Genomic DNA, 13058 nt, shown 5'->3' on the forward strand with positions numbered 1-13058 from the left:
ATGATGTTAGCTATGGGTTTGTCATATATGGACTTTATTATGTCGAGGTAGGTTCCCTCTTTGCCCACTTTCTGAAGGGTTTTCATTGGAAATGGGTGTTGAATTTTGTCGAAGGCCTTTTCTGCATCTATTGAGAGGATCATATAGTTTTTATTCTTCAGTTTGTTAATGTGGTGTACAACACTGATGGATTTGCGGATATTGAAGAATCCTTGCATCCCTGGGATAAATCCCACTTGATCATGATGTACAATCCTTTTAATGTATTGTCAGATGCAGTTTGCTAGTATTTTGTTGAGGATTTTTGCATCTATGTTCATCAGTGAAATTGACCTGTAGTTTTCTTTTTTTGTGGTATCTTTGTCTGGTTTTGGTATCAGGGTGATGGTGGCCTCCTAAAATGAGTTTGGGAGTATCCCTTCCTCTGCAATTTTTTGGGATAGTTTCAGAAGGAGAGGTGTTAGCTCTTCTCTAAATGTTTGATGGAATTCATCTGTGAAGCCATCTGGTCCTGGACTTTTGTTTGCTGGAAGTTTTTTACTCACAGTTTCAATTTCAGTTCTTGTGATGGGTCCATTCATCTTTTCTCTTTCATCTTGGTTAAGTCTTGGAAGATTGTACTTTTCTAAGAATTTGTCCATTTCTTCTATGTTGTCCATTTTATTGATGTATAGTTGCATATAGTAGTCTTTTATTATCCTTTGTATTTCTGTGATGTCTGTTGTTACTTCTCCTTTTTCATTTCTAATTTTATTGATTTGAGTCCTCTTTTTTCTTGATAAGTCTGGCTGAAATGGACTAAAATTTGTTTAGATCATTTTATATATATGAAGCTATAGAATTGCTTCACTATGACTGTATATTTAAGCCTTAAATTCTTTCATCTCAAGAACTTTTTTGCTCAGAATATGATATAACCTTGGCAACTAGTAAGCATTTAAGAATATGATAATATGACATATTTTTATTGAGGTATAATAATTATGTCATTTATAAATACAACTCATCTATCAGTTTTCTTTTCTTTTAAAAATTAAAAAAAGGAATATCTTGCTTATTATGGGAAAAAAAGATGCCTGTACTTCCAGTTTGTTTCCATAAGAAATTCTATAGAACATCAAAAGACTTAGGACAATCTATTTTGGGTCTACAGCCCATAAGATCTGAGACCAAACAAATACTTAAAGCACAACTTTCAGATTTAGTTCATTCTGATTTGTCAATCAGTCAAAAGCACCTTGCTTTAGATAGAGATATATTTTTAACTTTAGTACATTTCAGCTCTGAAAAAAGTTTGCATCTCTTCTTAAAAAAATGATGAAAGATAGGTCCTGTTAGCCCTTTGGAAGTAATGAATCTTTGTCCCATAAAGAGAATGGCCAGCTAATTAGGAAAGATGCACTAACTTGTCTGACTTTTTTTTTTTTTTTTTTTTTTTTTTTTTGCTTTTTAGGGCCACACCCAAGGCATATGGAGGTTCCCAGGCTAGGGGTAGAATCGGCCTACACCAGAGTCACAAAAATGCCAGATCCCAGCTGCACCTGCGACCTGCACCACAGGTCACGGCAGTGCCAGATCCTTAACCCACTGAGCAAGGCTAGGGATCGAACCTGCAACCTCATGGTTCCTAGTTGGATTCATTTCTGCTGTGCCACAATGGGAAATCCTGACCCTTCTTTACAAAGAGAGTCTCCCCTGGCTCCATCAGGGTGCTTGCCCACTGATAGTTTCATTTATTGATTTATTTTCAGGTTACGCCGCTCACAAGAGGCATTGGGCCCATAGGTGTATGCAGTTTAAACTGTTATTTCTCAACCTTTATGTTGGTGTCCCACCCATGATTTCTTTATCTTCAGCATCTTGCAAGAGGCGGTTTGCATTACGGAAACAATAAATCAATCAAGTATACTTTTAAAAGCCACATCTGCTCTTTCCACTACTGCCCCTTCCCAGTGTGTCTTTTCTCACCTCCCCCCAAACGTCACTGGTTTAAGGAACAAATGAGTATTGAGTTTCAGATGCCCCTCAGTGTTCAAGAGACATGGTATAGTTCTTCCTTAATCAAATGGGGTTGACATTCCTCATGCTGAGTCCCTCTTAAATTCAAAGGTAATATTCAGATGTCATCTTCAGGCTGGCAGTGAAAGACTGGGTGTGTTTTGTTTGTCCTTCGGTGCCTAGCACAGTGTTTTGCACATGATAGGTTCTCAATAAATATTTGTGAGATTAATTAATGATGATGGGCAGAATTGAATGTTTCTGAGTTTTGTGCATGGATATTCACTAATAGATTGTTAAGGTATTGCCAAAAAATACCCTACCCTAAATGGGAATAAAAATAGTAGTATATATTTCTCAGGATGATTTTGAAGATTAAATGCGAAAATGCTTTTAAAGCTTTCAGCACAGGTTCTGGCACTTAGCAGGCAATCAAATGTCAACTTAATTACTGTTATTATATTTTTGTCATAAAGAATGCATCCAATGATAGTAACTATCTACTGCTGGGTACAATATTTAGTTCATATTATAAAAAATATCGGGTTTGTATTAGCTGCCTAGTCTTTTGCTGTGTCTGATAAAAGTAACGAGCACCACAGTTGTGAGTTTGGATGAGTAATTTAAGGGGATGAATAACTTTGGTCTTCTCCATGGTTAGGTCTTCATCAACAATTCCAAGCAAATGCTTCAAAACCAGCAGTGGTTGTTTTTAAGCAATGGGTGAACAGCACAGAAGGGTCAATGCAAACCCATCACCATCACACATAACTTGCTCCAACACAGGCCTTCTGGACGGCACACCCTCTTTCTTAAGAATGGCAGTTTATTCTGAAGTGATGAGAACCAGAAACTGAAAAACACATACAATGGCAAGTTTAACTTTCATCTACTCCTTAATCATTCCTCTGGAATAGAGACCTTCCAATGGAATGTTCTTTCAAATCCAGTTTTGGCTTCATGATATAGCGTCTGATGCTTAGGCAAACCTGTGACTAATATAGCAAGACTTTGACTTTGGGCGCACCTCTTTATCGTAATTATAATGAGCTTTGGCCAACTATGCAGATGGCTCACACATACTGTTTTAAATGAAGAAAGTTGACACAAGTTTTGCACCTGAAAGAGAGGTGTGCAAAATATCCCTTTCAAGTGGCACCCTTGATGGTGAGCATACTTTTTCTTATCCCAGAGCTGAGCCACATGCTTGAAACCTCAGCCTGCTGGTGAGGCTGCTCTTTCCAGTGTTTGGCTCCATCTATATAGCAATTCTCAAAGCAGGTTCCAACTTGCTTGGGAAGACATTCAGATATTGTATATCTAGCCTGACAAACCCATATGCAAGAGCTGATTCCCTCATCAATGTGTGAAAACAGTTATTCTCAAGTCACATCATTTTGGATTTCAGCATGGTCTGCGCAAGAGTCACCTTCATTAGATTCTTAGTTTTGCTCCATAAGCACAGGAGAAAATCTCATTTGCCATTGAAATGTGACCTTTTCTTTTCATTTTTTTGGACTAGTTGAACTACTTTTGCCCAAAGGCTTTGGCAAATTATAGGGGTGTCACACTATAGCGTTGGAGCTGCTTTGCAAGTAGGACATAAGGAAAAGAGTAGTTATATCAACCAGGACTGATAAGGGCTTACTTATGCCAGTGCCTCTAAGTACTTTGTATAGCAGTTCAAACAATTTTGTGACATAGGTATTATTATCATCCTTTTTGTATTGGTGAGGAACACACTAGCTTGCTCAAAGTTACCCAGTATAAGAATCAGGATTGAAACTTAGGCAGTCTGATGTCACAGCCAGCTCTCTTAGCCATTATATTATGTTCCTTCTCATCAAAGCTGGCCTTACAATCAACATGCTTCTTTTTTTATTGAAAATAGTAATACCTAATTTAATATATGCTCACATCCACCCTCCAGAAATGTGACTGAGTCTCACGAAGCATCAGTAACGTTTGTCTCTCCGGCCCTTTGAAATGCTCTATCTTGTTGCATTCATCTAGAGAAGCCTTTGTTTACTGGAGGAGTCTGCATATTTCAAGGCATACATCACTCTTGGTTAAAAGGCATTATATTTGCCCTTACTTGCTTTTCATGGTGAACCAATAAGCAGAAAACAGTTCACAGGAGTCAGTGTTTGTGGTTGCCTGACATGGGAAATGGGCCAGAATTCTTGATGCCCTACTGAATTCAGAGCCAACATATTGCACAGTATGTCAAGCATTCTTTTTGCTGGTGAACTGGGGACCTGGTTAGCTGAAATGTAAAAATATACTTCATAAAAGAAAGAAGATGCTGAACACTCAACAAAGTAAGCCGGGGCTTGGGGGGGTGGGGTGGGGTCCAACCTAATGTAGATATTTGAAGTATTTACTTTATGTCCATTGAATCTCACCAGGATTGAGGCTGGTCTAACATTTCCTAATTTCTTTATGGGCCATTCAGTTTCTCTTCTTTCTCTTAAATGTTTAGCAATAGACTAGTGACATAGTTTCCTCTTACGTCATGTTTCCTTAACAGAGACAACAGAGAACTTAAAAAAAAAAATCAATGTGTTTTGCACTACAGGAGTTATTCTCATCTTATTGGATGTTATTAAATAAGAACTAATATTTAATTTCCTTTTTGTTTATTTATTCATCTCACCTTCCAAATTGATGAAAGCTATATGTGTTGCCTGGGTTTTGACTTACTTTCATCTCTCTCTGTCTTATCTGAATTTTGGTTTTTTTTTCGTTTCCTTAGAGACAGTCTTATTGGTGCATCAGCCCAAACTTGTTTGTGAAACTTTGTCAAATATACGTCAAAGAATTCCAGCCATCTCACGTATAAAAGCCCAGCATTTCGGTCTATAAGAATTTTTGACTAGACCTATTTGAAAATCACAGTTAAGTACTAAGCAGGGATTTTTAATTTAGGGTTTATGGATAGAAGTCAAGGTGTCCATGAACTTGAATAGGGAAAAATCACATTTTAATTGTCCCTAAACTTTAATTGAAATATAGCATTTCTTGGAGTTCCCATCGTGACACAGCAGAAACGAATCCAATTAGTATCCAGGAGGATGGGGGTTCGATCCCTTGCCTTGCTCAGTGGGTCGGGGATCCCACATTGCCGTGAGCTGTGGTGTAGGTCACTGACGCAGCTCAGATCCTGCATTGCTATGTTTGCGGTGTAGGCTGGCAGCTGTAGTTCTGATTCGACCCCTAGCCTGGAAACTTCCACTATGCTGTGGGTTTGGCCCTAAAAAAAGCAAAAAATAAAATAAAATAAAATGAAAAAGAGATTTAACATTTCTTCCAACTATGAATGTTGAGAAACTATCGTCCTTGTGCACACAATGGTATCAGCTGCCCCTGTGACTCTGTCACCAATAGAGACCAGACTTTTTCAAATCACATTACAGTTGTTGCAGATATCACAAAATCTCATTTATACTCATTCCTCCTCCACTGCTATGGTAGTTATCAAACATGCTCTAGATCACACGTGACTGCAGTTTTCTTTTTTTTTTTTTTTTTTTTTTTTTTATTTTCCCACTGTACAGCAAGGGGGTCAGGTTATCCTTACATGTATACATTGCAATTACAGTTTTTCCCCCACCCTTTCTTCTGTTGGTGACTGCAGTTTTCTGTCCACAGATGTTTATGTGATGTTGCTGGCCCCATTTGGCCACTAAACAGGAAAGCCGAAGATCTGCACGTTGCCCACCTAGATGTGGGTGGTGTCCCCAGAATTTCCTGTCTATAACAACTGATGACAGGGAGATGGATTAAAGATGACTGTTCAGTTCAATGCTATTCATTATAGCTGAGCAGTAACGACCTACACACGGGTATCTTTATCAAACGGTGATTTTATATTTACTTCCCTACATTTTGAAAACATTAGCCTGTAATAGAACTCATTCAGGTTATATTGCAATATCACAAATTTTGGGGTTGAACACCTTAATTACTATATTTCATTCTAATTGCTTTCTGTTATAATTCTATGTATTTTATTTATATATTCAAAAATATCAATCTGAGAAGAGGTTCATAGGCTTCACTAGCATGCTAAAATGATCCGCCAGCACACACAAAAATGAAGAAGGCCTAAATGAAAAGATTAAGGGGCAAGAGGTTTTCAGGAATGAAATCCTCCCTGTAATCAAGGGGAGGGGTGGTGAGGACACAGAAGAGGTGTAAGATGGATGCGTGACTTGCCCAGAGGAGGGTTGTCAACCCCATCTGTCACCCACTGTTAACCTCAAACTTCTAATTCTGTGAAAACACAATGCATTCTGTGTTTTTAGGAACTAATCAGGGATTGGGAGTAATGGTTGCCAGGGGTTAGGAGTAAAAGAACACCTATGTGCTATGGTGGGGCAGAAAAAGGCAATTACACATAAAGGAGGATGCAATTAAGACAGTCTGTTCCATCACCTCTCACAACTTGAAGGCCTTTTCCTAGCAGAAACTCTATTTTGTATATACACGGCTGTGGATCCTTAAAAATAACAGGCAGAATCCTTGTTTTATACATAAGAAAGTTTAAGGCAAACAGGGGTAAATGATGGTTTGCATGACACCATTTGGGGTAGAAGAACTAGGAACTGTTAAGTTACAGTATGTGTGTGTGTGTGTGTGTGTGTGTGTGTGTGTGTGTGTGTTTGTGAGAGAGAGAGAGGGAAAGACAAATAAAGAGCTAAATGATTGAGAGAGAAAATCAATCAAGGAAACAAGGCAACTTAAAACTCTGTCTCATGCCCAAACACTCTGGTCAAGTAAAACCTCTGAAAGAAACTGAAATTTCTGATTAGTTTTTGAGGAAACTTGATGAAAGTCATCAAAGTAATGAACATTATGGAAATAACATTTTAGGTGCCATTAACAGAAGTATTTCCCTCTAGAGGTTTCCAAACACTTTTTAACCTATCACCTCATTAATTTCACAACATAAGAGAAGCAGGAGGTTTGGACTTTCTACTGCCCTTTATTCTGCAGGAGAGGGCAAATTAGTGTGATGTAGAATAAAAACTGGATCTGATGTTTAGAGAAGTGGCTTTTTGTGGATAATTAACAGCTAATATTTAGGCTCCGGTCAAAGGGAGGGTTGGGTGCAGAGGAAAAGTATGAGAAAAAGGATAGAAGTAAGTGCTCTTGAGGTCTGGATGTGCATCAAATGGGTCTCCACTTGACTGAGTCCCATGCCAAGCATGGGGGTGAACAGAGTCCAAGTCCCCAGTAATCAGAGTCCGTTGCAGTAGCCAAGGATCTTTCTTTTCAAGCATCGTATCTGGATATTCCATTGTGCAAATTACCTTAGAGGTCATACTCATCTTAGAAAGGCCAGACAATACGGAGAATTTCTTCCTTCAGTGGATCTGAAGCAAAAGTCCTACTTGTTGTTAAAGCTGGGGAAATGTTTAATTTTTCATCACATGTAAAAAGCAACTGTTTCTCTCTGAGTGGTCTTCCTTTGGTGCTCTACTTTGGACTACATACATACCATTAATATACAACAGACAAACGACAAGGAAGAGACTGAAACTTTCCAGGGACAATATTCTTATTCAAAGAGGTCAACATCTGTCAAAAGCTCTTCATTTATGAAAATATAGGAGGAGGTCTGGGAGGCAGGAATGTTTGAATCAGCTTTAGTCTCAAATTAAAACACCAAGCCACAGTAAGACATTTTTGTGTTAACTGTAGTAAGACATTATTTGTGGAATCTTTCCTTTTGGGACAATGAATTTGTAAAGAAAAACAACAATAAAGCAACCATTTTTTTTTAAGGGTCAACCAATTATACCCGTGGATTTTATACCCCATATCATATGTCTCAAACTTCCTCTTGCCAGCTGGAAACGGTTATCACTAGATAATCCACCTTAAAAAAAATTGTAAAGTAGAATTTCTTTAAGATATCACATTTTACTCTAAAGCCATAATAAAATGATTAAATTTAAAATATTTTACTCTCTCTCCCCTACCTTATGATAGACTTCACAATTGACTCTCTCCTAGTCCTGGGCAAGTTGTTTAGTTTACCAGAAAGAAAGATTTTCATGAGCATTTGGGACAAATTTACAGCCTATGATGATATGTAACTGGCCGATTACGTTCTTAATCTGCTTTATCGCAATCACAAACCTTAACTTTCACCTCTTCAAGTCATGTCAGGATAATTAGGTCAAAGTCAAAGGCCTTTCATCAAGAGCACAGAGCACAGAAATCTGGATTGACATTCGGAGGCCACTTCTAATATTTTTAACCATTCAGAACTTCATTCAATATATGGAAAAACAACTGGATCAACCAAAAAGGTTAAAAAAACATAATCTTTGACCTATCACTACAGATGCCATAAGTATACAGACCTGGAGAGCAAACAAGAAGAAGCCATTAAACACTATTGGGATACCTTCCCTGGATGTGGAGGTTTTTTAATCGTGAGACGCTATTTTTTAAATCAATTTACGAATATTCTTCATACCGGAATCAGGGCAGAACTTCCTGTTTCCTTAACATAATCCTTCAAACAATCTGCCACTTGGTCACTGTCATATGAGCCCTAGAATGTTTGAATTGTACACTGTATTTATGTTTTATTATATTTCAAATGCCTGCCTCTAGCATACCTGACACCCTCTTGGAACTCGGAGCAGCCCCAGGCTGCCAGAGGAAATACCAGCAGGCTTTCGTGGGCAGCGCAGCCTGCCACTCAGCCTCCCCAGCCCCTCTCCTGCACAGGCACCCGGCCACCCCTACAGACCAGCTCCACAGCTGACCCTCACCAGCCCAAGAGACCTCGGTGCTTTGCGTCTTGTTCATCACCATTGATTTCCTGACATCAAAAGGACCTTGCTTTTCTCTTCAAGGTTAAAAAAAAAAAAACAAGCAAAAAACAAAAAACAAAAAAACAAAACCAAACACATAAAACCTTATCTAGAAATAATCAGACCAGAGACCAGAGAGGCGTTGGAGTTAAAAACAAACACACACACACTCCAGAAACGTTAAATCCCACAACATGGGAGACTGACATCATTGCCATGACAATGATGAACTTACTCAGCTTTTGAGATCATTAATTACCGCAGTTAATAACTGTGCCTGTATATTTAACAGTTTTCCTTTTCAGACCTCCCGTCCTCCCCCTCCCCCTTTCTCCCCTCACCTGCCAGTCGTCTGTCTCGGGTGTTTTTCCAAATGACATCTAGGGCCCTGGCCGTGGAGTCTCGGATGTGATCGCTGAAGGACCTCCGGAGAGGGGCTCTCAGGGGGCGCGCCATCACGTGGGCCTCTGGGTCCCCCATCGGCCGCAGCCCCAGAGGACTTCAACGCAGCCTTGGCGCGGCCACCATCCCGCGGAGCCGCTGCTGCAGAGGTTCCTCCCCGGCTGCGGGCTGCCGCCGTGCCAGGCGGCCGGGCTGCGTGCGCGCCGGGCCCGGGGGCGAGCGAGCCGCGCGCGAGCCCCGCGCCCTCAGGAGCCCAGCATTGCGGCTGGGCTCGCGCTGCGGCCCGGGGAGCGCTGACTGCAGGCGGCGGCCTGGCCCGCCGCCAGGCCCGCGCGGCTGCCACATCTGGAAAGGCTTACAGAAGAGCCAACGACACCCTCGTTCCGATCTCAGCTGCCTTAGTGGCTGTCGAGATGATTCTAGCTTCCTGTGTGATCCAGTAACTTGACTTGGTCCGGCTTGGCTGATGATCTAGTCAAAAACATGTCCCTGGCCCTGGCCAGTCAGATACCCTTGCATTTTTGAAGGAAAAGCTGGACAAAGAGGCAGAAAAGGGAGGGAGGGAGAGCCAAGGGTGGCAGATAGTGTTCTCTTCCACTTCTAGTTTAATTTTTACCCACTTTTGCATATGATTAGCTCATTTATGTTTTATTAACTTCTGGTATTAGATTAGGCTGTTCATGAGACAGAAAGTTCAACCTTTAGTTGTGGTTGTGGGAAGGAGACCAGGGTGTAATGAAAATCCTTCAGAACAGCATGGATTCCCTCTAGGAAACAGACACCTGGTTTTAAACGAAATATTAATCAGCTCCTTGTATTTCCTAATTGTGCTTCTACTTACATTCAGTGGTTTCATCAGATATTCTAGGTTTTGTGCCTAAATGAGGATCAAATGTCCCCTGGTTCTGTGACTCTTTTAGTTCCAAGTAAGCAAACTTCATCATTATAATTGCATATCAAAAACTCTGCAAGAGTTCCCGTTGTGGCTCAGTGGTAAAAAACTGGACTAGTATCCATGAAGATGCAGGTTCCATTCTTAGGCTAGCTCAGCGGGTTAAGGATCTGGCGTTGTGGTGAGCTGTGGTGTAGGTCGAAGACTAAGCTTGGATCCCACGTTACTATGGCTGTGATATAGGCTGGCAGCTGTAGCTCAGATTCCACCCCTAGCCTAGGAACTTCCATATGTCAGGGTATGGCCTTAAAAAGCAAAAAACAAACAAAACAAAACCAAAAAAACCAAAGAAACCCTGGCCAAAAGAATTTTTTTAAAAGTTCCAAGCACCATGAAATAAAAATATGGGTCAAGTGCTTATTTTAAAAGATATGTTTTTGAGTTTCTGAAATGCCAAATAAATCTATTTCTCTGCCAATGAATTTGGATGATTTTCTGCCTTTCAATGCATTAATAATCCTGTCTTTTCCCACTGTCCCCTAAATCCAATCTCATAACTTTCAAGGTTTGGCATGGAGGCTTAATATTGGCATCAGATAGTAGCTAAGGGCTAGTTCATAACCTTTGCAAAATTACATAATGCTGTAAAAGCACTTCATAAATTGCAAGGCAGCATGCAAATGCTAATTATTATCATAATTATTTTTATACATGAAATCGTTTTCTACCCACACTGATCCTGAGTCTCTGAATTTCTATAGCAATTACAATCTTTCCCAACAACTTTGACAACTGAATTATTCAAAGGATAATAATTAAATTAGTGTGATTGTGCTCACAAGTTATAACCAACATTAGTACCACTGCTTATTAGTAATCCATGTGTCCTAAACTGTATTATTCTCAGATTGTTCATGCTCATGAGTCTCTCCAACTGAGAATGTGTGTCTTGGTAGATATTTGCTTCCTTGCCTTATCATGGAGCTGGGCAAAGACCAGGAGGCACTGTGTATCAACTGCTGTGCCTGTGGGAGCCAATTCCAAGGGAAAGTTCCCCATAAAAAACTCAAAAATTTGACCATCTAATGCTTGGTTCCATTTTAAGACAATATACCCAAAGTGTGTGTGTGTGTGTGTGTGTGTGTGTGTGTGTGTGTGTGTACGTGCATGCTGGCACGTGTTTCTCCTTCAAAGAGGTCCAGGCACCTTGAAGCAGATTGACTCATTTCTTGGTCAGGTTGAATAGGACAGGTCTAAGTGGACCCCTTTGCAGAGGGGCAGCATGAAACAACCATAGCAGGAGTAGTGAACCATACACTTTGCTAAGCATGGGGAAGTTGAGGATGAATGAGACTTTGGTTCTGTCTTTGAGGAGGAGAAATCACATTGACCACAAATAATTTCAAAATAGTATAATAAGTTCTATGATAAAAGCATGTGCAAAGGAGCACAAAGAAGAAAAAGACAGCCTGGATTCCTAACTCCTCTTAGGTACTGACTTCATCCAAATTTCAAGAATTATGACAAAGTCAGGGGCAGGCAATTATTCCCAGCATGGATATCAACAACTGTCTGAGTCGTAAAAAGTGACTGACTACATGGCACGAAGCTTTTCTACACTCAAACACAGAAAGAAAGGGGGAATGGTAAAGGGAAAATAGCACTTACTGAGTACCTATGATGTGCCACAAATTTTTCTGGCACTGGGTCCAGACCATACTTGTTATTTAGACCACTATCAATGTTTACTATCTCCTCTTCAGAGATGAGGAAGCTGAGGCACAGAGAGAAAAGCTTTGAAGGAGGTCAGACAGTAATTAGCAGATGCCCTCTGCATCCAAAACTCATTAGCCCCCCCCAATCAGTATGATTGTTCATAAATAAATGATAGTGATGATAATGACCTATGAGAACTATCTAGGTTCAGTTGATACTAAGCTAGGGGCCAAAGCTCTGTAATCTTAGCTAAATAAAATCACCACTGGACCCACGGTGTGGAAGACGCCTGCATTTCAGATGGTGATGCCAGCTTAGAAATTGAAAGGCAATGAGTCAAGAGAACCAAGACCTAGTCAACCCATACTGTCTAATGATGGCACACTCAGGTGTGACCTCCAGAGTGTTCCCAAGTGACTTTCCTTCTCTGCTGCACTCTTTTTCTAAGACAATACACTTAGTACTTTGCTGCTTAGAAAAATCTACTTATCCTAGGTATAGCTTAGGCAGAATGACCTATACTGTCTAAGAGATTTTTATGTTTTTTTTTTAAAGTTAATATACCAACAGAAATGTAACTTTTACTGGTAGACTGTTGGAGAGAAGGAACACAGGCAAATGTTTTCAAGCAAGGTACACTTTCATTTTTGATTGACCATAGCTCAAAGCATTTACCTTGGCCCCTCATTTCTAAAAACTCATTAAACCCGAATTTCACTGTGAGGCTATTTTAAGTCCTTATTAATGAATCTCAACCACATTTCATGGGTATGACATAAAAACCCTTCTAATACACAGGCAATTTTAAGTTATTTTTATTTCTTGTTTTCTATCCGTATCTATTGGCCATTAGAAATGTTTTACACAGAAAAGGTGCTTTTCAGAATCTACCATTCATAGAATAATTCTTCAAGTTTTATTTCCAAAAATTTGAGATAATCCAAGTCTCCTGTAACTGTGAGAGGTGAAGACAGTATGTGATAATTAGCATTGGCCTTAGCTTGGCAGATGGGAGAAGTGGGAATATGAGAAGTCTGGTGCTTTTCAAGATCCCACTGGGAATTAAAAGTGCAGTGAGAACAGCGACATTATGCTCTGATTGATTTTCAGCTCCTTCTTTTTGTGATAAAGGGCTAGTGTCAGCCATTGGAGGATCTGTGGAAGCTTTGCAAACTCTTCCAGATCCCTGGAGATCAGAGATCCTTGTCAGTACACCA

The 13058-nt window shown here is 40.0% G+C and overlaps 1 protein-coding gene across 17 annotated transcripts in view; it reads right to left on the bottom strand.

Annotated features, from left to right (window-relative positions):
- The window catches only part of DLC1 (DLC1 Rho GTPase activating protein), a 465100-nt gene that overhangs the window by 166615 nt on the left and 285427 nt on the right, over positions 1 to 13058 (bottom strand). The window contains exon 1 of one of the 17 annotated variants that reach the window (XM_021077724.2): positions 9173 to 9386. The exons of the other annotated variants lie outside the window; for them this stretch is intronic. Coding sequence (XP_020933383.1) covers positions 9173 to 9311 — 139 coding nt within the window. The 5' untranslated portion in view covers positions 9312 to 9386. Of the gene's footprint in view, positions 1 to 9172; positions 9387 to 13058 lie in introns of those variants that run through there. 17 annotated transcript variants of the gene reach the window in all.

The sequence above is a fragment of the Sus scrofa genome, chromosome 17 (genome assembly GCF_054392235.1).
Source record: "Sus scrofa isolate SSC_HxYL_T2T_F1_AM1 chromosome 17, Sscrofa_HxYL_maternal_Yorkshire_Landrace_v2.0, whole genome shotgun sequence".
Lineage (NCBI taxonomy): Eukaryota > Metazoa > Chordata > Mammalia > Artiodactyla > Suidae > Sus > Sus scrofa.